The 26,575-nt window shown below is 47.1% G+C and overlaps 2 protein-coding genes across 5 annotated transcripts in view; one reads left to right on the forward strand and one right to left on the reverse strand.

Moving 5' to 3' along the window:
• Positions 1–4,855: 4,855 nt before the first annotated feature.
• Hbz (hemoglobin subunit zeta) lies at positions 4,856–14,208 on the reverse strand. The gene is made up of 3 exons (XM_052758903.1): positions 6,929–14,208; positions 5,764–5,968; positions 4,856–5,654 (listed from the first exon to the last, which is right to left on the reverse strand). Exons 1-3 carry the CDS (start codon positions 7,021–7,023, stop codon positions 5,526–5,528), a joined length of 429 nt encoding a protein of 142 aa, XP_052614863.1. The 5' UTR covers positions 7,024–14,208; the 3' UTR covers positions 4,856–5,525.
• A 4,393-nt stretch (positions 14,209–18,601) lies between these two features.
• Nprl3 (NPR3 like, GATOR1 complex subunit) overlaps positions 18,602–26,575 on the forward strand; it is a 37,467-nt gene continuing 29,493 nt past the window's right edge. Inside the window, exons 1-3 of one of the 4 annotated variants that reach the window (XM_052758878.1) lie at positions 18,602–18,868; positions 22,719–22,788; positions 25,817–25,855. In XM_052758878.1, the coding sequence (XP_052614838.1) occupies positions 18,751–18,868; positions 22,719–22,788; positions 25,817–25,855 (227 nt within the window). In that variant the 5' untranslated portion in view covers positions 18,602–18,750. Of the gene's footprint in view, positions 18,869–18,961; positions 19,002–22,718; positions 22,789–25,816; positions 25,856–26,575 lie in introns of those variants that run through there. The other 3 variants (XM_052758881.1, XM_052758882.1, XM_052758883.1) reach the window with 3 other exon arrangements.

A 26,575-nucleotide genomic window follows, 5' to 3' on the forward strand; every position in this document is an offset into this window, starting at 1 on the left:
GGAGCTGCAGCAAGTTGCACTTATATACGTGCGGCGCCTGGGCCACGCCCTCGGGTCGGCCCTCACTGGCTGGCTAGGGCGGTGCGCTGCAGAGCAAGGCCGGCAGGGGGCGCCCGGGTTCTTGGAGGCGGCCATGGGCCTCCACCGGGGGAGGGGGGGGCAGGGAATCCTCATCACCCTCTGGGGTGCTTCTCGCCCCTTCCTTTGTCTCCAGTGATGGTGTTTGGGAAGAAGTAAGGGTCCCAGTGCCTTGGGCAGAGAAGGAAGTCGCTCAGACCAGCCTGAGCAGTGCCCATCCCCCTCCACCTTGCCCTGGGTCCCAGCTTCTCACTCTCCTTCCTCACCCCCCACACTCTTCTGGAAACAAGAAGGGTAAGATGCTAGGGACCCACCGAGGAGCCCTCCCCCTGTCTTCTCTCCCCTCTTCCCTCTCTCTTCCCTGTGTCTACTCTGCTCTCCTGGATCCTCCTTTCTCTTCTTCCCCCTAGCTCTCCCTTTCCTCCTTTTGTGTGGACAGGTTTTGCTGGGTTGTCCAGGGTGGCCTGGAATCCTTTGGCTCAAGTGAACCTCCTGGCTCAGCCTCCTAAGAGCAGAGAAGTGCAGGGCGGGCCAGCAGACTCCCTGACTTCATCTTAGCTGCCCAGTGCTGCCAGTGCTCCCATGGATGAAAAGGAAAAGTACCAAGAGCTGGTTTTGGTGTCACAGGTGGGGAACCTCGGGTACTGGCAGGCTGAGCCCAGGAATCCAAGGTCAGCCTCTGCAGAGAGACCCCATCTTTGTTATAGTACCAAACAATAGTAAAGAAGCTGGAGATGTACTTGGATGGCAGAATGTTTACCTAGTGTGAGGAAGGTTCTGGATTCAGTCCCAGCACTGCAGAAATAGATGTATGATAAAACAGGGCATGAGGTGGTGGTCAGTGGAAGCTCCTGGGCTCAGTTCCAACTTCTGTGACTTGGCTTGAGGGAGACAGAGCAGAGGGACTAACTTCCCAACTGGAATCACAAAAAGTGTGTGAAGTCCAAATGGCTGTCCAATTCTTCTTTCTCTCTGTTCTCTCCTCCTTCCATCTTTCCTTCCTTCCTTCCATCTTTCCTTCCTTCTTTCCTTCCTTCCTTCCTTCTTTTCTTCCTTCCTTCCTTCCTTCCTTCCTTCCTTCCTTCCTTCCTTCCTTCTTTTCTTCCTTCCTTCCTTCCTTCCTTCCTTCCTTCCTTTCTCCCTTTCACTTCTTTTTTTCTCCTTTCCCTTCTTTGATTTTTTTTTCCTTCTGCGTCTTGGGACAGGTGTTTATGTAGACCCAACTGGCCTTTATACCTCATATTGCTAAGCCTGGAGGGGGATTTTTTCTTTCTTTCTGTGCTTCCACTGATCTTGAACTTAAGACCTTCCCGCTTCCACCTCTCAAGTTTTGGGCTTGCAGTTTGCACCTTAACACCTAGCTTAGTTTTTTTTCAAGCTGAGCCTGGCCTTGAATTAGTTATTTCCCTGCCTCAGCCTCTGTAGTAGCTGGGACCACTTCCCTGAAGATGTGGTCTGTGGTGATCTGTGTTGTACGTTTAGCTGATACGGGTCAATGACATTTCCCAGGAGGCAGCACATCTGGGACTTTCCTCCTCAGTCCCCTGAGACAAGCCCCCTGGGACGGTTGGTTGGCTTTTCCCAGGCTATGGGAATGGTTCAGAGCCCTTCTCTCCAGATGTTCACAGCGGCTCCCCTTTCCCATTGCAGCTGCAGAAATGTCCTTGGGCCAAGTCAGTAGAATCATAGTCACTGTTGACATGTCAGTGACACAGAGACCCCAGACACATAGGTTACCATCCAGACATATTTTATTTAGCCCAGGGTATGCAGATCTGGAAAGGAAGGAGGGCCTAATAGGGCCGGGTTCGAACCCCAAGGTTCTGGTTTAACGGTATCTGGAGGCTAACTTCTAGCCACAAGGAGCTTCATTTTCTGGAACCCATGGGGTCAGTTTCAAGTTTTGAGGACCACCCCCCTTTACCTTTCTGAGCCCTGCCTGCTTGATGACTTTGAAGTTGGCCTGGGACACACAGCATGTAGTCCACTCAGAGCCTACAAGATAGTAGGGATGTTGTTCATTTGGTCCACTGCATGGCTCAGCACAGGAGCTACCTCCTTGCTTTGGGTCCTGACCTGGACAGAGTCAGGGTTCTGGTTGTCATCAGGGGAGTAGGTCCTGAGGAAGCTGTTAACCAGCCTGTGAAGAGAAGCGGTGGTGGTGGGTAAAGGGGATTGGGAAAGGTTAGGGGAAGTTTAGTTAGGGTCTGTAAGCAGGACTGATGGGTGGCTTTTGGTGTCCAACCCAGGAGTTAGAGCAGGAGAGAAGGCAGAAGATTCCTCATCTCTTCAGGGTCTCCTAACAACAGTCAGCCTTATGCCTTTTTACCTTGTCCCAGATAGCCCCGATGTCGGCCTTATCATTAACAGAGAGAACCATGGTGTGCTCTTTCTGAATCTGTGTCCAAACCAGAACTACTGGATCTGGGGAGCATTGTGCATTTATGTACAGTGTTCAAGAGATGGATGAGGTAGTGTACTGTGGTAGGGTGTGAGTGCAGCCAGGTTCCTGGGCTCAGCTCATTCATCTAGGGAAGAACCTTACTGGGAACGCAGATGGGAGGGGTTAGGGCTTCACTCAGCTCTCCGGGTTGCTTTAAGTCTCACAGTACTGTGTAGGCAGAGACCAGGCTCTGTATGTCGTAAACCACGGTATCTTGTGGTTCTTGCAGTTTCTAGAAGCTGCTAAATGCACCATCCATCCTTGTGTGGACCAGACCCAGACTTTGTTTGTTTGTTTGTTTATTGGGTGTGTGCCATGGCACATGTGTGGAGGTCAGGGAACAACTTGTGGGAGTCATTCCTTCCTTCTACCATGTCAGTCTTGGGGATCTTACTCAGGTCCTCAGGCTTCATGGCAAGTGCTTTTACTGACTGATGCAATTCACTGGCCATGTAATCTTATATGCTATTTTCTATCATGTTTTCCCAAGGACTACAAGCCGTTATGGGCCCATGTAGCAAAGGAGGGTGTTTGTTAACTTCCCCTCCTCTCTCTGCTCAGATAGTGTTCAGGCAATTCAGGGTAGCAGGTCCTCAGCACCAGCTACTGGAGGAGTTCAGGGAGGCATGGATAGGACATCCCTTTTCAGATCTGGCATTGTGCCGGACCGGGTCTAGTGCTCCCTACACTATGGGGTGTCATCCTGGAGACCATATGTTTTCAGTGTTTACAAAGCCTCAGAATCATGTTCTTTTTAGTTTTTGTTCTTTGCCAACAAACCACAGGAGCCCTGTGATTTTTGCTCCTCAGTCAACCTGGGAGGGTTGAGACATCGTGTGGGAAAGAGCCCCAAAGTTTAAGTATCCAGGATGGGGTGGGGAGCTACTGTCTGGTATCCACCATGCACCGCGATCTCAAATTAATTTGAAAAACCTAGTGAGTTCATGGTTGTCTGCTTGACAGCTCATACATGCACAGAATCAACCAGCTTGTCAATGTGATCTCTCTGCCACAATGTGGCCACCAACAATCCCCAACTCTCCCCATGCTGTGAGGTTCAGAGGAAGGGGCAACCTGTTCCAGGTCAAGGATTGTTGCAGAGAGAGCATGCTAGGAAGGAACAGGAGTGGAAAGGAACGGAGGTGAAGCCTGGACCTGCCCATCTTTACCAGGCTTCAGGTTATACACTTGATCCCAGGGGCTTGGTTCCATCTTTGTTTGCAGAAGTCCAGGGATTGGCTGCTGAAGTCCCAGCTAAGGAGGAGGTGAAGGGAGAATGGATGCATGAGAATACATAGATCTGCTTTGGGGATGCTGTGACACGCCTTGGTGCCAGATTTGACTTGGAAAAGAACACACTCCCCTGCCCCCATCCAAGCTCTCTCTCTCTGCCCCATGGCACTCAGCGGCATAGGAGGACAAGTCTGAATGGACATTTACTAATTCTAGGGGACTATCTGAGGGATACTGAACTTCTTTGTCCTGCCACAGGGATGTAACCCTTCTAGTTCTCCAAAATGTCATACACCATTTTGAAGGCTCTGTTAACACAGACTGAGGCCAGCGACTTAGCAGTACTTTTCAGTTAGCTCCACACAACTTGTCCCCCTCTGCCTGCATGTCCACAGTCAACTCACCCGGCAGATGGGAAGTCAGTACCACCCTGAAACACTGGATTAGCAGTTTTAGAAAAAGGGACGAGTCAGCCATTCAGCCACAGTAACTTCTGTTGAACACACCCAGCTGTGCTCTGGACCCTTATGTAGGCCGGATAAGCTCACAGGAACGTTGGTAGGGCCTACCTGGAGCACCAGAGCCAGTCAGATCTGCGGACGAGTGGTCCAGATGCTGCACAGGACATAGCCGCGAGCATGCGCGGTCCGGTCCGAAGCTCAGCGCCTCTCTGACCCGCATTTATTTAGTTGCAGGAAATCTTGGAGTTGGGGTACAGCATGAATAGCTACCTCAGCAGGCAGGGCAGCCGTGTGGTTCCCACTAACCCTCGCACTTTGTTTAGCGCCCCGGGAAACGTCAGGTGAGCCCCATGCCCCATCCCTGACATGGTAAGGTGGAGGGCTAAGATCTGACTGAAGACCTGCGTGGGCTGGTCCTGGGCTGCTTCCTAGAGGCCCTGGAGACCCCGCCATTTCCACCCGAGTAACAGTTGCCTTTCTAAGTGTGCCTGGTGGTGGGCGGTCAGGTGCAATGTGGCCGCACTGCTGGGTGCTGAGTTTGGTACCGTCGTGGAGGTCTCGGGGGGGGGGCACGCGCCCCGCCTCTTCATCAGAGTCCCCTAACACCCCCCCCCCCCGTCCCCCCACCAGATCGCCCTGACCCGCTGAGCTCAGTAGCGACGCAGAGCCCCTCCGCCTGTCTACAGAAACATGCCCGGAGTGAGGCCTGCGGATGGGGCTTCTGGCTTGGCTCAATCCTGTGGTGGGTGTCTTCGTTTTGAACTCTCAGAACCTGTAATTACTCCTTAGAAGCCAGTTACTGCTCTGTCTGGAGGGAGCCAGAAAGAATCCAGCCAGGAAATCATCTGTCCCTTTAAGGACAGGGACACCCCTCCCCCCCAGCTGCTAGGGCGGCAGGAGCTGGGATGTCAGACTTTGGGGAATTCCTGACACCCACCACCGCTCTGTGCGAAGCGATTGGGAAGGAGAAGCCCAGCTGCACATCTGACCGAGGACCCGCGTGGGATGGCCCTGGGATGCTCTGCTTCCTGCGTGCTGTGACTCTGGGGGCTCTTAAGCGCAAGACCCTCCCCCAACCACCCTAGGAATGTCCTTCAGGCAGTGTGTGGCACTAGGATCCACAACGTTCCTGGAAGCCCCTGTGCATCCCGTTGCGTCCCCATTCCCGTTTCCCTCAGAGAACGAGAACACAGGACCAGTTATTTCTATTTTCAACCATTTATTGGGGGCTACTGGAAAGACCCTAGGGAGGGTTCAGTGAAGGGGAGGAGAGGGGTCGTAGCCCATCTTGGGGGTCGTGGCGGTGGCGCTTAGCGGTACTTCTCAGTCAGGATGGAAGACAGGATAGACATGAACTTGTCCCAGGCTTCGTGGACCTCAGCGGTGAAGTCGGCCGGGAAGCGTGAGGCCAGGGTGACCAGCAGACAGTGGGACAGGAGCTGCGGAGGCGGGGAGGGAGATTCAGTGCACAGTGCAGCGGAGACCTCACCCGCTTTCCTGCTTTGCGTCCTTCCCTGCTGATCACCCCTTCCATTCTCACAAACCCACCTTAAAGTTGACCGGGTCCACACGCAGGATGTAGGCATGCAGCTCGCTCAGCTTGGTCAGAGCACTCGAGAGGTTGTCGATGTTCTTAACCGCGTCGCCTACAGCAGCCAAGATCTTGGAGCCGTGGACACGCAGCTGTTGCGACCCGTGGTGCAGGTCGAAGTGCGGGAAATAGGTCTTCGTCTGGGGGTAGCTACAGAAGAGCCTGGGGGTCGGGAGAAAGCGTTAGTTTTGTGGGTGTTCGTTAGGCGGAGGGCTAGGACCCTGGCGCTTGCCTTGGGCTCAAGATTTAAGGGGTACACAAAGACGTACCACACAGAAAAGCAAAACAAAACAATATTTTACGCAGTAGTTAAAGAAATGAAATTAAGAGCTGGAGAGATGGCTCAGCGGTTAAGAGGACTGACTGTTCTACCAGAGGACCCAGGTTCAGTTCCCAGCACCCTTCTGGCAGCTCACAACTGTCTGTAACTCCAGTTCCAGGGTTTCTGACACCCTCACATTGATATACATGCAGGCAAAGCACCAATGAACACAAAATAAACTATTGAAATTAAGTGCAAAAAAATGTACATCAAATAATACAAAACACAAAACAAAAACCGGGTCTAGAGAGACTGCTCAGTGCGTACTCTTCAAGAGCACTGCCTGCCCTTGAAGAGAACTTCGAACCTTCTGTAACTAAGGTGCAAGGGAATCCGATGCCTACACACACACACACACACACACACACACACACACACACACACACACACACATAATAAATAAATATTTAAAAAAGCCCCAAGATTGATGTTACTATTTCCTATTGCACAAGGCTCCACTGTATCTGCTCACTGCCTGCCCTTCTTTCTTGCATCCATTCATTCCTATTCATTCAAGAAAGACTTGCGGAGCCATGTGGAGGACTTTGGCGAGGGCTGTGAATGCCAGTCCACCTCCTCTAGCAGCTCATCGGCCCACCTGGACCCCCTCCTTACAAGTACTGCTCTCACAGTCCCTTCTGGCCAGTCACTCTTCACCATCTCAGTCCTTACCATCCTCACCACCCCCTCCTCAGGGCCCCTTCTCAGTGGCTTCTCCCCATGAACTTCTCCTTGTCATTCCCTTTTCACTGATCCCTGGCTTCTCATTTGGTTACTCAAGCCCCAGTGCCTGGACTTACCTCTCCAGAGTCTCAGTGCCGATGGCCTCAGCCTGGGAAGCCATCTTGTCCCACATGGACATGATGATAGCTCTCTCATTCTTCATCAGAGACATGGTGGTGGTGGTGAGTGTTGGAGGCTGTGCTGGAGCTTGAATGCACTCAGGACTGGCCTGATGGTGCTTGTCCTCAGTGTCCCCTTATATACACAAAGTCAGGGGCCTGCCTGGCTGTGACCACTGCTTGGGAGAGGGGAGGGGGCTTGCAGGGTGGGGCCTGTTATCAGACACAGCAACAATGGGAATCAGGGCCTGGTGGGACTTGGAGGTCAAGCGCTATCGCTCCTGCCCACTCCCCTCGGTCTAAAGGGGGTGGGTGGGGTGTTGGTCATAGTCCTGCACAGAATCCAGGAGAGATAGCGGCCCAGCCATGTCAGGAGGTCATTCCTTGTGTCCAGATCTGCACTGTCCCCACTCATTTCAGAATCACAAATTGCTTGTGCCACCCGTGTCCCCTAGTTCCCGTGACTCTTGGGTTTCCTTCAAGGAAGTAGTAGGCCCCTCTCACTCAGCACTGAGGGAAGAGGATGGAAGTCTGCTCCCACCAGGAGGTGACAGGTTAACCAAAGAAAATCGTCAATTTGCCCCATAGCCCTCCACAGCAACCAGTGTCTGGTGAAACATACGATTCTTTTAATTTATCTCAATATGCAGTGAAGTTGATTTGCTCATTGTCCTCTGAATTGACACGTATATAGATTTATGTAACCAAGTCACAATCAGGATATAGAATAGCCCGGCCATCCCAGAAACCCCCACAGCCACCCATTTGCTGCCTCATCTTCCTCTTGCTCCTGACCTAAGCCATGCTAATCCATCTTTTTCAAAAAATTGTGTGACTGGAATCACACAGTGTTATATCCTTTAAGACTGGCTTCTTTCATCCTGCCGACTGTTTTGTGGCTTCATCTGCAGTATCAGCTATTGGCTACTTTTTATTTTATGATGTAAATATGCAGCAGTTTGTCCTTTCGTTCACTGAAGGACTTTTGGACAGTTTCTAGTGTGGGGTTATTACAAAATAAAGACAGTTTGAACATTCACAGAGAAGTCTGTGCATGAACATAGGTTTCTGTTTCTCTATCCCTGTGTCTGTAGATGTATCTATATCCTGGAGTAGATGTGCTGGCATATGCAAAATGCATATTTAACCTTATTAGAAATGACAAACTGTTTTCATGAGTATCTTTGCTGTTTTGTATTCCTGTGTGTATCACTGCCAGAGTTTTTGAATCTTAGTGTTTTGACAGGTAAATAGTGATGTAACATCATGGCTGAGAATTGTATTTCTCTGATGGCCAGTGAAGTGGAAGATCTCTTCATGTGGCTATTTGCCATCTATATGTTATCTACAGTAGCCTCTTTGCTCAAGTACTCTGTCCACTTTTAAACTAGGCTACTTTCTTACTGGCGGCTTATGGGCATTCTGTGTACAATTTGGATGCGTTTCTTTTTGTCTGATATGTTGTTTGCAAATACTTTCCATCAGTTTTTTATTTTTTAATTTCATCTTTCAATTTTTTTCCATTTATCATTTGTTTATTTTGTGTGAAGGGGCATGCATGTGCCACAACGCATGTGTGGAAGTCAGGGGACAGCTAACTCACATTGTTAAGAGGTGCTAAGTGCCTCTACCCACTATTAGTGAGACAACTCACCCAGCCCTCAGTTCATCTTAGGAAAGTTTTGTAGAACCAAAGTTTGAATTTTATGCAATCTAATTTATCAAGCTCCTATTTTAGAACTCATTCTTTTGGACTGTGGTGCATGGCTTTAATCTCAGCACTCAAGAGGCAGAGGCAGATGCATCTTGGTGAACCTGAGGGCAACCTAGTCTAAATAGTGAGTTCCAGGCCAGCCAGGGCTACGTAGTGAGACCCTATCTCAAAATTAAATTAAATTAAGTGGAAGAAAGAATTTATTTTTTGAGAAAGAGTCTCACTATTGTAGCCTTGGCTGTCCTGGAACTTGCTATGTAGACCAGGCTGGCTCATAGAGACCCACCTGCCTCTACCTCCCTAGTGCTGGGATCAAAGGTATGGGTCACCACACCCAGTTTAAGAAAGAATTCTTAAGAATTCACTGCCTATCCACAAAACACAAAGATTTGTAATCTATATTTTCTTCTAAAAGTGTCATAGTTTGTCTTGTGTTTGTACAGATGGTTCATTTTGAGATCATTTTTGTTCGAGGTATGAGGGTCAGGCCTCTGTTAATTACTTTTGGCCATGGACATCTGCTCCACGGTTAATTGTTGCAAAGACTCTAAGCTCTCTAATAGATTCACTTTTCACACTTATTGGTACAAATTTAATTGGCTAGGCTGGGGATATGTGCTTGCCTAGCTTGTGTGAGGCCCTGGACTCGATCCTCAGGCTTACACGTGCGCCCCCGCCCCCCATGCTAATTAGCTATCACTTCTCTGCATCTTTGCCAAGAGGGAGTGTAAACATTAATTAGCCATATTTTATTACATTTCATTTCTTGTGTGTGCATGTGCCATGGCACATAACTGGAGGTCAGAGGACAACTTTGACAGAGTCAGGTCTTGTCTTCTACCATGTGGATCCTAGGGATGAGACTCTGGTCATCAGGCTTGGTTACAAGCACCTTTATCCACTAAGCCAACTTGCTGGCCCAAATTAGCCATATTTTTATAAGACAGCTTCTGGACTCCATTCTGTCCCACTGATTTACATGTCTATGTTTAGCCACAATGACATTGTCTTGATTACTACAGATTTATAGTAAGTCTTGGGTAATATCCCACAGATTGAGAAAGATAATTTTTATTCACTAATTGAGTTTTAGTTTTTTTGTTTGTTTGTTTGTTTGTTTTTGTTTTTTCGAGACAGGGTTTCTCTGTGTAGCTTTGCGCCTTTCCTGGAACTCACTTGGTAGCCCAGGCTGACCTCGAACTCACAGAGATCCGCCTGGCTCTGCCTCCCGAGTGCTGGGATTAAAGGCGTGCGCCACCACCGCCCGGCGAGTTTTAGTTTTTTTAATTTTACTTTTTTGGTTTTTCAAGACAGGGTTTCTCTGGGTAGCCCTGGTTGTCCAGGAACTTTTTCTGTAGACCAGGCTGGCCTTAAACTCAGTGATCCCCCTGCCTCTGCTTCCTGAGTACTAGGATTAAAGGCATGTGCCGCCACTACTGAGCATTTTTTTTTTTTTTTTTTTGAGAGAGAGAGAGGGTCTTGCTATGTAGTTTAGGCTGGTCATGAATTTGTGATCCTCCTGCCTCCATTTCTCAAGTGCTGGGATTAGAGGTGTGTGCCACATGCCTGATAAAAAATATTTGACAATCATATGTCTAATAAAGAACTTATCTAAACTAAGGGACTTGGGGACAGCTCAGTAGTAGAGCCCACGCTTAGCATGAACAAGGCCACAAGTTTATTCCATATACCAAAACTAAAGCAAAATCAAAATTTGTTTTGAAACAGTTTCTCTGCATAGCCTTGGCTGTTCTGGAACTGGCTCTGTAGACCAGGCTGGCCTCAAACTCAGAGATCCACCTGCCTCTGCCTCCCGAGTGCTGGGACTAAAGGTGTGTGCCACCACTGCCTGGCAAAAGTTATCCAAAATATATATTTTAAAATTATACCTTAAACAGAAAGAGACAAGTAATTTTAAAAGGGGGAAAAATTAATCAGCAGTATTGAAACTTTCTAAAACTGGCTTATTTTACTTGGCATAGCACCCTAGAGATTCATCTGCTGTATCAGTAGGTTCCTCTTCCCTTCTTTTTTATTTATATTGACTGTTTTTATTTATTTGTATGTATATATCTGTGTAACTTACACCATGTGCAGAGGCCTGACTGCACCAGATCCCCTGGAGTTCAGAGTTACAGATGAGCCACCTGACATGGATACAGGGAAACCAAACTTGGATCCTTTGGAAGAGGAGCAAGTGCTCTTAACCACTGAGCAACCTCTCCAGTACCTCTGCTCTCTCTCTCTCTCTCTCTCTCTCTCTCTCTCTCTCTCTCTCTCTCTCTCTCTTTTTTCCTTTTTTACTCCCCTTTTTGCTTGTTTATTTTTTTAAAGATTTATTTATTTATTATGTACACAGAAGAGGGTGCCAGATCTCATTACAGATGGTTGTGAGCCACCATGTGGGTGCTGGGAATCAAACTCAGGACAGTCGGTGCTCTTAACCTCTGAGCCATCTCTCCAGCCCACTTGTTTGTTTTTTGAGACAAGGTTTCTCTGGGTGGCTCTGATTGTCCTGGAACTCGTTCTGTACACCAGGCCTGCCTCTGTCTGCTGAGTGCTGGGACTAAAAGCGTGGGCTTTTATTTCTTTTTTATTTCTTGATGTGAATGTACAACAGTTTATCTTTCCATTAACTAATGGGTTTTTTGACTGTTTCTTCAAAGAAGATATACAGAACCAGGCATGATGATGACTGCCTATGATTCCAGCGTTTGACAGGATAAGGCATGTACATTGTCACAAATTTGAGGCTGGGCTACATAGTGAGTTCCTCAAGCTATCCTGAACTAGAGTGTGAGACATTGTATCAAAAACAGTCAGACTAACACTGTAGGTATACCACTTCATAGTTACCAGGATGGCCATAATTAAAATGACAAAATAAAGCCAGGGGGGTGGCAGAGGACTTTAGTTACAGCACTCAGGAGGCAGAGACAAGTAGATCTCTGAGGAGTTGGAGGCCAGCCTGGTCTACAGAATGAGTTCCAGGACAGCCAGGGCTACACGGAGAAACCCTGTCTCAAAAAACAAACAAAAGAGACAAAATAAAGATGCTAGTGAAGATTTAAAGAAACTGGAATCTTGATAAAATGCAGTAGGGAGAGATAAAATGGTGCACACTAGAAAGCAGTTTGGCAGTTCCTTAAAAAGTAAAAGGAAAGTACAGGGTAAGGTGATGCACACCTTTAATTCCAGCACTTGGGATGCAGAGGCAGAAAGATCTGTTAGTGTGAAGCCAGCCTGGTCTACATAGGGAGTCCCAGGACAGCCAGGGCTATGTAGAGAGATCCCATCTCTAAACAAACAAACAAACAAACAGAAGTGGTAATGTATGGCCTTGCTGTTCCATTACTGCATATACACTCAAGAGAAATGAAGCATATGTATAAAATAACAATACACTCAAGAGAAATGAAGCATATGTATAAAATAACAATACACTCAAGAGAAATGAAGCATATGTATAAAATAGCAATACACTCAAGAGAAATGAAGCATATGTATAAAATAGCAGTGGGAGTATGTTCATAGCAACACCATCACCTTTTGTTTTCGTGAACTGTGGGTTTTTTGAGACAGGGTTCCGCTGTGCAGCCCTGGCTGTTCTACAACTCGCTCTGTAGCCCAGGCTGGCCTCGAACTCACAGAGATCCGCCTGCCTCTGCCTCCCGAGTGCTGGAATTCGGCCTCTTTTGGGTTTAGAACAGCCAATAAACCACAGGAAGACAGTCCTCTAGGCTGCTCTTGAAACCAACAGCTGTAGTATAACCAACGGCTGGTCTCCAGTCAGGGCTAGCGTAACAATATTTTTGATCATAGTCCGAAGTGGAAACAACTCAAATCTCCCTTTTTCTCCCTCCCTGATTTCTCCACTCCAACTCTGACAGGGTCTCGTGTATCCCAGGCTAGCCTCAAACTTCCTAGGTAGCCACAGATGACCTCTGAATTTTTGATTCTTCTGCCTCTACCTCCTGAGTGCTGGGATTACAGGCATGTGCCACCACACCCAGTTTATGCGGTGCCGGGGATTGAACCTGAGGCTTCATGCATGCTAGGCAAGCGCTCTACCAACTGAGCTCCACCCCTTGGACTTTCAAAGTCAGAAAAAGAACACTGGACTTTTCCAAATAGCTGGTCAATTTTTTATTTAACTTTTATTTTATGTGCATTGGTGTCAGACCCCCCTGGAACAGGACTTACAGACAGTTGTGAGCTGCCATGTGGGTCCTGGGAATTGAACCTGGGTCCTCTGGAAGAGCAGTCAGTGCACTTAACTGCTGAGCCATCTCTCCAGCCCCTATAGTTGGTCAATTTATATTTCCCCTGGTGGTGTGAGTTTCCCTCCCAAGAATCTTACACTGTTGGTCTTCTAGTCTCTTCTAATTTAGTCTTTCTGGTTTGGAGTACAGTGATTTCTCTTGTGGTTTCCTGGTGGTGAGTGAGGCTGTGCCCTTTGCACAACTTCCCTGGCTGCTGGATTTCCTCTTCCTGAAGTATCTAACTGACGCACGTTCTCCCATTGTGCTGCTCTCACTGATGTGTCAGAACTTGACAAATACTCTGGATATATTTCCTTGTCAGTCTTACATGCGTTTCATCACCCCCAACTCTGTGGTTGTAGCACCTCCTTCCACTGCAAATCGACCTCGGGCCTTGCCCATGCTAGGTAGACGCTCTGCATTGAGACACATCTCCAGCTCCGCCTCATTTTTTTTTTCTGAGACAGCGTTTCTCTGCGTAGCTTTGGTGCTGTCCTGAATCTCGCTCTGTAGACCAGGCTGGCTTCGAACTCACAGAGATCCACCTGGCTCTGCCTCCTGAGTGCTGGGATTAAAGATATGTGCCACCACCGCCTGGCTCAGCTCTGCCTCATTCTGACAAGTAACAGTGACAGTGTCTAACCTCAAGCTGTGAGTGGTGGCACACAGTTGTAATACTAAGTTTTGTGGAGGCTGAAGCTGGAGGATTGCCGTGAGTTTGAGGTCAGGCTTTATAGTGTGTTCCAGGACAGAGAGCTTGTCTCAAAGAAGAAGGAAAAAAAAATAAAGAAGTTGGTAATTTTTTTTTTTTAGACTGGTCTTGAACTCGCAGAGACCTGTCTGCCTCTGCCTCCCAAGTGCTGGGATTAAAGGTGTACACCACTACTGCCCAGCAATAAGTTTTAATTTTAAACTTAATAATTAACAAAATAATAAGCAATAATTTTGACGTAGTCAATTTGTGAATTTGTTGACCTGTTGGAAAAATGTCATATCTTTCTATCTGAAATACCCTGAGGTTGGAAACACCTTAGATGCCCATCAATGTATGACAGACATATTATAGTTATGGTATTCCCCTGCAATGAGACACTGTTTAGCCATAAAAATGAAGGGATGATACACACTGCGACATGGATAAACCTTGAAAACATTATAGAAAGTGAGACTGACCAAGTTGTGCATTGTGATTCCATGTCCAGTAACTGTCCAGAACAGGCAGCTCTGAAGAGAGTGGATGAGCGTTATCAGGCCCGGGGAGAGGGGAGAGGGGAGAGGGGAGAGGGGGAAATGGTGCTTATAGGAAGATCTCTTTTCGGGGAGATGATGACATTCTAGAACTAGAGAGAGGTGGTTGTACAGTATCATGAATGTACAAAATGCTACTGACTGTTTACCTTTAAAATGTTATGTTATTATTTTTGTATTTAAAAAATAAATTTTATCTTATTTACTGTTTTTTGGGGGAGGGGCATTGTGGCACGCCATGGTGAATGTGTGGAGACCAGAGTACGTGGGAATCGGCTCCTTCCACCGTGTTGCTCTCTGGGAAGGAACTCAGGTTGTCAGACTTGGTGACAAGTCCTTGACCCACTAAACCATCTCACCGGCCCCGTTTCTGTGGTTTGTTTTTTGTGTTTTTTTCTGAGTTAAGGTCTTGCTATGTCAACCTAACTCCCTGGGGACTTGCTATGCAGCCCACCGTGGTATTGAACTTGCAGCAACCCTATTGTCTTTACCTCCTGAGTGTTACAGGCATGTACCACCATGCTTGACAACATTGTGTATTTTTTGAGACAGATCCTCACTATGTAGTCCAGACTAGCTCAGAACTCACTACGAAGCCAAGGAAGTGAAAATCATCACTTCCTGCTTTGACCTCTGGAATGCCGGGGTTGCTGATATGTGCTACCATGCCTTGCTGCCCATGTTATTTTTCACTTGTTCACTTTTTAAACATTTTTTGGGCAGGTAGGGTTTTGTGTGTCTAGAACTGGACTCAAACTCTATAATGAAGCCAAAGATGGTCTTGAACTTCGGATTCTCCAGTCTCAAATCAAATCAGAATATAAAATATATAAAATAAAGTTAAATAAAGAGTAGCTGGTTGGGAATCGATCTACCTCAAGACCCAGCCATACCACTCTTGGGCATATACCCAAGGAATGCTCAATCATACCACAAAGAAACATGCTCAGCTATGTTCAAAGCAGCACTATTTGTAATAGCCAGAACCTGGAAACAACCTAGATGTTCATCAACTGAAGAATGGATTAAGAAAATGTGGTACATATACACAATAGAGTACTACTCAGCAGAGAAAAACAATGAAAGCATGAAATTTGCAGACAAATGGATGGAACTAGAAAAAATCATCCTGAGTGAGGTAACCCAAACCCAGAAGGACAAACATGGTATGTACTCACTCATAAGTGGATACTAGGTATAAAGCAAAGAACAATCAGACTGCAACCCACAGAACCAGGGAGGCTACATAGCAGGGGGGATCCTAGGATGACTGTGACTTATAATAAGTTTTGGTTTTACTCAATCACTGGGCAAACCTCAGTGAAACATTTCACTATTAGGATAAGAATTTGTACTGTATCAAGCTGATAATAGAAAAAAGAAAAAAAAAAAGAGTAGCTGGATATGGTGGCACACACCTTTAATCCCAGCACTCAGGAGGCACATCTCTGAGTTCATGTGGCCAGCTTGATCTACATTGTGAATTTCAGGATAGCTAGAACTATGTAGAGAGACCCTGTTCCAAAACAAAACAAACAAACAAGAATAAAAGCATATCCAAATGTCAGGATTAAGAGAGATTCTAAGTATACTTTTAAAAGCTTTGCAATGTCGTCGTGTGTATTTGCAACAGTTTGTACTGGATTGCTTTTGTGTGACGTACGACCATTGACATTTGTCAAGTGCTTTCTAAGTTCCTCACATGGCACCAAACTATCTGTGTTGAGTCCACAGCCCTCATTGCCACTCTGTAAGGGCAGTTCTCTCGTCACTGGGATTTGTTTTAACGTAAGGAAATAGAAGCTCAGGGAGGTTATAAATGTGCCTATAGTTCCAACGGAAGCAGGATCTAGCTGCATGGTGTGGGCTGGGCTGCTGACTGCACAGAGGCCGATCTTTGTCTCTCCCCCTGTGGACACAAAGAGCCCAGACCTGTGCAGAGTCCTGGATGCTGAAGCTGCTGATCTGTAGTCAGAATTGCAAGCTCCAGGCACATTCTGAGTTTGAGTAGCTGGGCCGAGATGTCTGCCTGGTTAATCGAGCAGAAGACCAGGGTGAGGATCTGTAGAACACACCCCTGCCCCCAAAGGTGACCATGGGAGGCAAGTTAACCTTGTGAGTTCAGTTTCACCATTTAAACCTCTATGGTGAAGTGGACTTAACTTCCACATCAATGTGATGAGAGGTCACCTCTAGCCACAAGAATTCAGGACATGGCATTTAAAATTATCCTTTTGCTGTTCTAGGCAAGTGGCTAGAGGCCCTTGAAGAGGCAGGAACACCCAGTGGAGAAGGTGGCTCCCAGATAGTGTCTGTGAACCCCACCCAGCCCTTTGACTGACCAAGTGACAGGATTGATAAGGTCTGACATCCATGTGGTCTCCCACTCTGCACAAGGGAGACCCTGGGGGTAGGGTGGGGACCAAGGGTCCAAAGTTCCAGTTTCTTCTTCTATAAAGGAGTTTATGACACCACATTATTTAAAATTGAAATGAGGACTCGTGGGGGCTGGAGGGATGACTCACTGGTTAGAAGCATTGGCTGTTCTTCCAGAGGACCTAGGTTCAATTCCCAGCACCCATATGGCAGCTCACAATTGTCTGTAACTCCAGTTCCAGTGGAACCAACTTCCTCACACAGACATGCAGGCTAAACATCAATGCACATAAAAAATAAAAAATGAGGACTCACTTCTTTAATCCAGCAGTCAGTCAGAGGATATGCCCTGCAGAGCTGAGGCTAGCCCTCGTGTTTCACTGAACAGTTTCAAATCCTACTCTTGGTGAAAAAACTGGGGTCCACAGTGGCCTTTATTGGTCCACAGTTGACAGTGTGACCTTAAGTTCTGATTTCTGTGATAGCTGATGGCGTTTCTTAGCAATGATGTAGACAACTTGGGGGTTGAGATGATGCACCTGAGGAGTCCAGGCTCTCCTCTCCAGTGCTGTCAGTATTGGGTAAGGCGGCCTGGACGCCAGAACGTTGTAGAATGGAATCTGGTACTAGAGTTAGCAGTGGTAGAAAAGATGGAGCCCAGGACTTTGGGCATAACAGCCATGTGCTCACCACTAAGCAACATCTGCAGCCTTCTCATTCCTTCTTGAGAGGTCTCACGGAGTTGCCCAGGTTGGCTTTAACTTTCTTTTCCCCTACCTTAGTCTCTCTAGTAGCTGGAAACACAAGTCTCCACCAAGCCTGGCTGTCACTGTTGATCGCATAGAAAAGTAAACTGTGAATGCTCCTCTGAAGGTGGCTGGCAAAAAGTGGGTCCTAAGATCGCTAACTGGGGAAACACTGGGCTCCTTTACTTATAGGCTCTTCCGATCCCAGAGATGACCACTGGAGTCCCAAGGCCCTGGCTAATGAAGTAACCTGGACCACAGACCTTCCTGGCCTGAGTGCCTGGGCACCTAGTCTCTGTGGGAAGGTCCCATGATACCTTTCAGTCATCCCCAGGCGCCCAGTCCCATATCCCCATCTGCTTCCTTCCCAGCCTCACTTCCCCTGTCTTCTGATTTCCGGTTTAGGTCTAGGGGTCCAGCTGGGAAACACGGGAGACCTCAGTAACATTATACAACACTCAAAACAAACAAGAAGCCGGGCGATGGTGGCGCACGCCTTTAATCCCAGCACTCGGGAGGCAGAGGCAGGAGGATCTCTGTGAGTTCGAGGCCAGCCTGGTCTACAGAGCGAGATCCAGGAAAGGCACCAAAGCTACACAGAGAAACCCTGTCTCGAAAAACCAAAAAAAAAAAACAAAAACAAAAACAAAAACAAAAAACCAAAAAAAAAAAAAAAAAAAAAAACAAGATTGGGATAAAGGCTTGCAAAATGAGTAAGAGGATATCATTCCTTTCACAGAACACATCCAAACCATCAAAGGGCAAAAGTAAGTGTAATTCTCAGACACTGGCAAGTAATCAAATGACACCTTATCTCTGAGTAACAGTTGAAAAAAAAAAGCAGTAAGACTATTTTTTGTCTTTATAAAATTTGGGAAATAATTAAAATAAATTAGTGCTCCTTGGTTATGTGATGCCCAGACTGGTATGAACCCGACCTCTTCCCCCGCCCCCGCCCCCCCCCCACTCCCGGAAGACATGGTTTCTCGGTGTAGCCCTGGCTGTCATGGAGCTCATTCTGTAGCCCAGGCTGGCCTCGAACTAAATCAACCTGCCTCTGCCCCTCGAGTGCTGGGGTTAAAGGCGTGCGCCACCGCCGCCCGATTCCTTCTCCTATTTTTAAATTTGTACTCTCGTGTGACTTTAAACCACAGACACCTTCCCTTGAAGAGCCACTGCAGCTCCGAGAACGCGTCGCGCCTGCGCGTCCGGCCGCCCGCGCCTGCGCAGAGGCCCCGCAGGGTGGCGCTCCGCGGCTCTTTCCCCCGGCACCGGTGAAGTCTCGCGAGAGCGAGGCCGCGCGCGTTTGTGTCCGGGCCGTGGCGCCGGCTTCCTCCGTGTCCCTGCGGGCCCGGCGCCTGGCTCCGGCTCCTACCCTCCGCCTCCGCGCTCCCCACCGAGTTCCCCTCAGGCCCCCGCCCCGGCCCCCGCAGGATGGGGGACAATACCAGCCCCATCAGCGTGATCCTGGTGAGCTCGGGCAGCAGGGGCAATAAGCTGCTCTTCAGGTACCCCTTCCAGAGGAGCCAGGAGCACCCCGCGTCCCAGACAAGTAAGTGGCGCCTGGCGGCCACCCGCCCTGCCCGCGCGCAGGGCCCGGTGCGGAGGAGGAGGAGGAGGAGGAGGAGGAAGAGGGCCACGGCGCGACTCCGGAGTCTCCAGCCTAGGAAACAGTGTCAAAATACGTAAGAATCGCAGGCTCTATCTAGCAGCGATGCGCACGTATAATCCCAGCTCTCAGGAGGCTGAGGCGGGAGCGTTGCCGTGAGTTCAAGGCCAACCTTTTCTCCAAACAAAAACAAAAAGACACCGGGTTTTACACACAGACACGAATTTATTAGTTTAGAAAGTACAGATTACTGTAAAGTCTGAAGTTGCCCTTGAACTCTGCTCCTTGCCCATTGCGGGGATAACCGCTCACCGTTTTGATAATCATCCCTCCGGTATTCAAAAGCGTATCCACGAAAAAATAAAGTAGTGCGTCGCGCCCACCTCCCAACGAGTCGCAGGACGCTCGTTTTTTGTGCTGTATCATCTGCCTGGAAGCCTCTTCATCTGTTGAACACATCCTCTTAGTTATAGTGCATGAGAATATAGCCTTCCTCTGTGGGTGACTATTATTCTTAAAACTTGGTAATATGATCCAAAGGGTTTAAAGCTACAAAAACAGTTGATATCATGCTCTCAGTACCCCCTCCCATCTTCCCTAAAGGGGATACCACCTCTACCGTTCTCCAGAACCGTCCATGTAAACACAAGCATAAGCACACATTCTGTTCTAAGTAGCAGTGGAAATACACTGTTTGCCCGTTTTTATTTGTACTTGGTGTCTGTCTTGAATACAGGATCAACCTTTGTAGAAGTCTTGTTCTTTTTAATGGCTGCAGGGAATTCCATGAGCGAAGTATGCATTGTTCATCTAGTCCTTTGTTACAGTTTTTTCAATCTTTTGGGGGCTGGGCAGGTGGTTCAGTGGGTAAGAGCGCTTGCTGTGCAAGCTTGAGGACCTCACTTTGAACCCCCAGCACCTATGTGAAAAGCCTGGCATGGCTGTGGTGCCTGTCATCATTGAGTGATAGAGATGGGCTGATTTGGAGAGCTCCCTGGCTGACCAGTCAGCCTAGCATGAAGGGTAATGTTCTGGTTCAGGGAGAAACCCTGCCTCAAGGCAGTAAGATGTCGATAAAGGAAAACCCTTCACATTTTGCTCTGGCCTCCACCTGTGCTTATAGGTCACATACACATTCCCCAACACTACCACCACCATCAATAAAAAACCCACAAACTAAAAAAAAAAAAACAAAAACAAACCCACAAACTGCACATGTCCTTTCTGGATATTACTCTTTTGTAGACTATCTGTACTAACATATCTTGAGTCATGTGGTTGAGTCTGAGGGCTAATGGTCATGTGATAAACAGATTAATTTTCAGTCTTTATTAGTCGAATGACAAAAGGCTGCATCTGACAGTGTTTTGTTTTATTTTGTTTTTTTGAGACAGGGTTTCTCTGTGTAGCCCTGGCTATCCTGGAACTCAATCTGTAAACCAGATGGGCTTGAACTCACAGAGATCCTCCTGCCTCTGCCTCTGAGTGCTGAGATTAAATGCATGTGCTACCACTGCCTGGGTGTATCTGATAGTCTTATTGTGCATTTGTCTTATTTGTCTTACTGAGAACAAGCATGTTTTCCTATCTTCAGAGCCATTTGCATTTACTTTTCAGAGAATTCATATCCTGTGCCTGATTTCCTCTTGAATACTTAATTTTTTCTTTCTAGACTTGAAAGAATTATTCATATATTTGAGCTAAAAAGCTAGAATTTTGCTGGGTGGTGGTAGTGACTGCCTTTAATCCCAGCACTTGGGAGGCAAAGGCAGGCGGATCTCTGTGAGTTCGAGGCCAGCCTGGTCTACAGAGCGAGTTCCAGGACATTCAGGGCTACACAGAGAAACCCTGTTTTGAAAAACAAAACAAAAAAAGTAAGACTTTTGGACCAGGCGTGGTGGTCAGCATGCCTTTAATCCCGGCACTCTAGATGCAGAGATGGGCACATATCTCTGAGTCCCAGGCCTGCCTGCTCTACATAGTGAGGTCCAGATTGGTTAGAGCTGCATGGTAAGATCCTGTCTCAAAAAAACAAAAAGGAATTTTTTTTTTAATCACAGCAGGTAGCCAGTTTGCTTTTTCTGTGTAGTTTTTGCCAGAATTTTGATTTTTATGGAGTCAGGTTTTCAATCTAGTCTCTTGTGGTTTCTGAGTTTTGCTGTCTCTAAGGCCTTCTGCTCTGGATGCTGTCAGTTTATTTTGAGTCAAGGTTGGCTTGGAATTTGCTGTGTAGACTAGTCTAGTCTTAAACTAGGACACTCTTCCTCTCTGGTTCTGGATCGCAAGTGAGCATTTCAAGATTATTAACAAGAGAGAACTCAGGAGTTTTCCTTTAGAACATTTATTGTCTTGTTTTCAAATTAATTAATTTACTTACTTAAGACAGGATCCTACTATGTATTCCTGGCTGCCTGGAGTTAGACTACACTAATCTTGAACTCACAGGGATCCTCCTGCTTCCTGAGTGCTGGGAATAAAGGCGTGAACCACCACGCTTGGCCTTAAAATTAATTTATCTTGGTATAAGGTTGAGGCCCCTAAGAGCTAGTGTGGTCTGGGTACTTGCTGCCTGCTTGCCTCCAGAGCCTTGTGGAAGGGGAGCTGTGACTGCCAGGATGTGGCCATATTTGTTGTTGTTGTTGTTGGATTTCCTTGGATGTTGGCCCTCAAAAGCCAACATAATTTATTATTTTTCCATATGGTTATATCATTTTTTTTCCAAGACAGGGTTTCTCTTGTAGTTTTGGTGCCTGTCCTGGATCTCCCATAGTTTTTATTTTCTTTTTAATTTTTTTAAAATTTTTGGTTTTTCTTTCGAGACAGGGTTTCTCTGTGTAGCTTTGGAGTCTGTCCTGGAACTCTCTTTGTAGACCAGGTTGGCCTCGAACTCACAGAGATCCACCTGCCTCTGCCTCCCGAGCGCTGGGATTAAAGGCGTGCGCCACCACTGCCCGGCTCATATGGGTTTTAAACCAGGTTTTTAAGCCATAGTGTTCTAGTAAAGAATTGTTTATATGTATAAGGCATATGGTATATACATTTAAAAATTAAAAAAAAAACAAAAAAGAAAAGAAAAAGAAAATTAAGATCCATAGCTGGGCATGGTGGCCCACATCTGTAATCCCAACACTGTAATCTCCAACATTTAGGAGATAGATGAGGAGTCCAGCCTCAGCTCTATAGAGAGTGAGGCTGGCCTGGCTGCATGGTAAGGTCCTATCTCAATCCCCTCCTCAAAGAGTAGCTGTTTCCCCACATTGTCATAACTTCTTGGAAACCATCTTATTTTCCTCTGTGCTCCAAATAGAACCTGGTTTCACATGCTAAGCACCACCACTGAGCCATGTGCATCCTTAACCCCTGAACATTTTTATTATAACATGAGATTTGCCATTTTAACCAGTTTAAGTATATGACTCAGTAGCATTAACTGCATTCTTTCCATTGTGAAACTGTCACCAATATGTATTTCCAAAACTTTCATCATCTAAAGTGAAGTTCTGTAATGATAAGTAATATTTCATTTCCTATTCTTCCCAGCCCTTGCTATTATCCAGATGACTTTGTAGCCCTATGAATTTGCTTACTATAGTGTTTTCATATAAATAATATTTGACATTGTATATCAGAGTTATTTAATTCAACCTAACATTTTCAAGCTGTATGATTTTGTTCCTCTTTGTAGCTGAATAATAATTGTGCCGGCAGTGGAAGCCACGGGTTTTAATAGCCCACAATCTTGTGTGTGGAGGGATCCTGCTTTCTTAGCCATTCTTCTTTTGCCCTCACTCAGATACACCACGCAGCAGATACGCTGTCAACAACACGGGCGAACATGTTGATGACCAGGATGGTGACTCCAGGTAAGGGCTCACCAGCCATTCTGGGCAGGAGGCCTGGTTCCCTTTCCTGGCCTGATCAGAGCTCTACCCTCCTGTTGACCCAGATATTTGTCCCTCTGAGATAACTGGTGTCCTTCTCCTCCATTTTGTGAGTGCAGAGCTGGGGTCGCACTGCTACCCCTGACTTGCTCATGCTAGTGCACATGCTATCTGGTTAGTAAAGGAGTCGTGATACATTTCTCTCCAATGAGAGGCTTGCAGATCCCTTGGCTGTCCTCAGACCTGATTCCTTAGCACATGCCTAGTCATGCAGTGCTCAGGTACAGTGCAGCCTGGGCACATCCTTTCTCAGGTGACAGTGGCAGCTAGGACTGCTTCAGGCCTGGATGAAAGGCAAGTCCTTCTTCTGCCTGTATTTGCTCCTCTGTGTCTAGGAGGACTGTCAGGTCTACATTCATAAACAACTACTTCTGCCTTCTTTTTTAAAGTTTACTTTATTGATGTTTTGCCTGCACGCGTGTCTGTGTGAGAGTGTTGAATCCCCTGGAACTAGAGTTACAGACAGTTGTGAGCCACCATGTGGGTGCTGGGAACTGAGCCCTGGTCCTTGGGAACAGCAGCCAGGGCTGAGCCATCTCTCCAGCCCCTGCTTCTGCCTTCTTATGTGCGTTTTAAAGGTTAGTAAGAGACAGCATGAGTCTAGGAAACAAAGAGAAGATTGTGCTCTACTTGCCCTGGATCCCCTGAAACATAGACGGGGCCTGTGTGGGGTAAAGGAAAAGGGAGCTGAGACTCCCACACTGGCTCTTTGCTTTGTAGTGAGTCAGTACTGTTTCCTGGCAGTTCTTTGAGAAGGCACCATATCCACCCCTGGGATTTACAGTACCAAAAGTATGTGGGGTTTTTCTTTGTTTTTGTTTTATTTCACTTTTAGTTTTTTGTTTGTTTGTTTGTTTTTTGCTTTTTGTTGTTCGAGACAGGGTTTCTCTGTGTAGTTTTGGTGCCTGTCCTGGATCTCGCTCTGTAGACCAGGTTGGCCTCGCACTCACAGAGATCCACCTGGCTCTGCCTCCCGATTCCCTGGAGAGGAGACTTCAACAGCCTTCTTTGTTTCCATTTTCTTCTCTTTTTCTTTCTTTCTTTCTTTCTTTCTTTCTTTCTTTCTTTCTTTCTTTCTTTCTTTCTTTCTTTCTCTCTCTCTCTCTCTCTCTCTCTCTCTCTCTCTCTCTCTCTCTTGACTTTTTCAAGACAGGGCTTCTCTGTAACTCTGGCTGTCTTGGAACTCTCTGTAGACCAGGCTGGCCTCAAACTCACAGAGATCCACCTGCCTCTGATTCTGCCTCCAGAGTGCTGGCATCAAAGGACAGCATGTAGCTATGCCTGGCTTTGAACAGTCTTTCTTTCATAGGGAAATTTCCTAGGGATGAAACCAGCATCTAATTCCTGCCAGTGAATTTTAGAGAGTACACAGATGTCTTCTAGGGGCTCATTTCAGTAGTTAGCATAATAAAAAGAGAAAACAGTGGGAAGAGAGTGCTTTTGTCTGAGTTCTTCAGCTGAACTGGAGAACTGCTTCATTTGGTAATTTTAACTTGATAGCGTCTGCTGACCCCTGTCCCCCATGATTACAAGGTGCAGACTAATTCCCTTTGGGGCCCCAGGCCCCTCCCAACTCCCCAGCTTCTTTCCGAAGAAGCAGTGCAGTGCTGCAAAGCCCGTTCTGTCTTCCTGGGCTGTTCCCAAAGGTGCTTTCCTTTCCGGAACTGCAAGAGATTCCTGCTTGTCAGCTTTCCGGGTGGAAACAGCCGAGTGGGCTTGTGTGCCCTTTGTAATCAAGGACCAGAACTGTGCTCTTCAGTCAGGATCATGGCCAGTGTGGCTCTTTACGCAGAAATACTTGGATTCCCAGCACTTCATAAACTGGGCCTGGTGGTGAATTCTTGCAGTCCCAGAATTTAAGAGGTGGAGGCAATTGGATCAGAAGGTCAAGGTCATCCTGGGCTTTATAGTGAATTTGAGGTTAACTTGAGATATGGAAGACCCTGTCTCAAAACCAACCAGTCAATAAATAAACGTTTCTGAAATTAAAGAAGAATCCAGCTCCTTAGTGTCCTGTGCCCCGTGTTGCCCCCTCCCCCTTTCAGGTTGCTCAGTGGCACACTTAGAATGTAGCCATCACTGTAGAAAGTTGTGTCAGATAGGCCATGGTGACTTGGCTAGTTGTAGGAGCTCAAGCTGAGTGAGGCCTGAGCTGCTAGACTGCTGGGTGAAGTCTATTAAACAGCTCCCCCTCAGTGCTAGCGAATGTGAGGAGCTTCAGTTTGAAGCAGCTAAGGAAGGGCTCCTCTCATATACTTTCCTTTTACATGAGTCTTTGGCCATCCTGTTTCTGGACAGGGGTCCACAGCAGGTAGTCCAGGTAGGGCCCTTATGTAGCTTTCCAGGGTTGCTTGGAAAGCAGCATGTTCTGGAACAAAATGCTCTTCACAGGAACATAAAATACTGAACTAAACACCTGAGTCGGATGGTACAGAAACCCCAGTTTTCTGGCAAAAGTGTGCGTGTCCTGCTGTGACCTCCTTTCCAGCTGGGGTAGAGGCTCAGGGAGGTCAGGATGCAGGTGGTCCACAGTGTTCCAAGAACTGGGCTGAATGATACTCATATGACACTACAGTTCAGAAGGCTTTTCTGTCCAGGCATCTTATGTGGTCTGTTAGGAAGGTCAGATACTTGTCCTCAGCTGTCCAGCTAAGTCTTGTGACACTAGGGTCTAGCCTTGCAATGTCCTGGATTCTGAACAGTGTTTCTCAGTCTCTCCTGGCCTGTATTTTGAGAATGTGAGCTTTAGTGAGAACAATCCCTTGGTAAGTGTTCATCTGGGGTATGTATGTCTTCTTTCTCCTCCGGTAAGTTGCTCCATTCAGCTAATACTTTATAATGGTGCTTCTGCTAGACGTTAATGCTGATTTTATAAAACAACCTTGTAACTTTTCATGGTTTTTAAGAAACAATGATTTGTTTGGTCTTGATGGTCCTGTTCCCATTTCAGCAAGCCATGTCCTCCAACCGATGAGCAATTGGTTGCAGGGTAAGACCAAGATCTCTCCCCACTTTTCTGTCTTGATTCCGGCTGCCTTCTCTTCTTGTAATTGTGCTTCCTGCCTAATTTCTCTCAATGTTGAAGAATGACTAACGAGGTGCATAGGCCCCAGCTTGGAACGCCCCCTGCCTTTCAGAAGCCCAGATTTTCCCACAGCCTCTGCCCTTCCCATCTAGAATTATTTAGCTATTTCACATCTCTCGAGAACCTAAAGCATGGTTGGCTGGCACCAGAGAGACTTCTGGACCAGGTGTGCTGTACAGACCTCCTCCCCAAATAGGAGCTAGTAGTCCTGTGATGTTGGACCACCACATATGGGTTTCTCATTTCCTGTCCTACTGCCACAGCAAGGGCCCGTGATCATTGCTCCTTGCCTTTAGTTTTGAGAGGGAGAGGGATAGATAGATAGAGACAGACAGATAGACACACGGACACTATTAACAGCATTTGAGTATTTGAGTGTTTAGTTAGAGACTCAGGATTAGATGGAACTGAATATACCAAGAAGTGGCAAAAATGTCCCCATGAAGGTGATATGGAGCTTTTGCAGTCTGCACTGTCTTGTCCCCTAACAGTACATCCTGTGTGAGCCGTGGATGTACATACAGTATGTGTGAGTTTCCATCAATAGGCAGGTTGAGAGGCTGGAGAGAGGGCTCGGTGGTTAAGAACACTTGCTCTTGAGAGGACCTGGGTTCAATTCCCAGC

This window comes from Peromyscus californicus, unplaced genomic scaffold (genome assembly GCF_007827085.1).
Source record: "Peromyscus californicus insignis strain IS unplaced genomic scaffold, ASM782708v3 Scaffold_3__1_contigs__length_106647218, whole genome shotgun sequence".
NCBI lineage: Eukaryota > Metazoa > Chordata > Mammalia > Rodentia > Cricetidae > Peromyscus > Peromyscus californicus.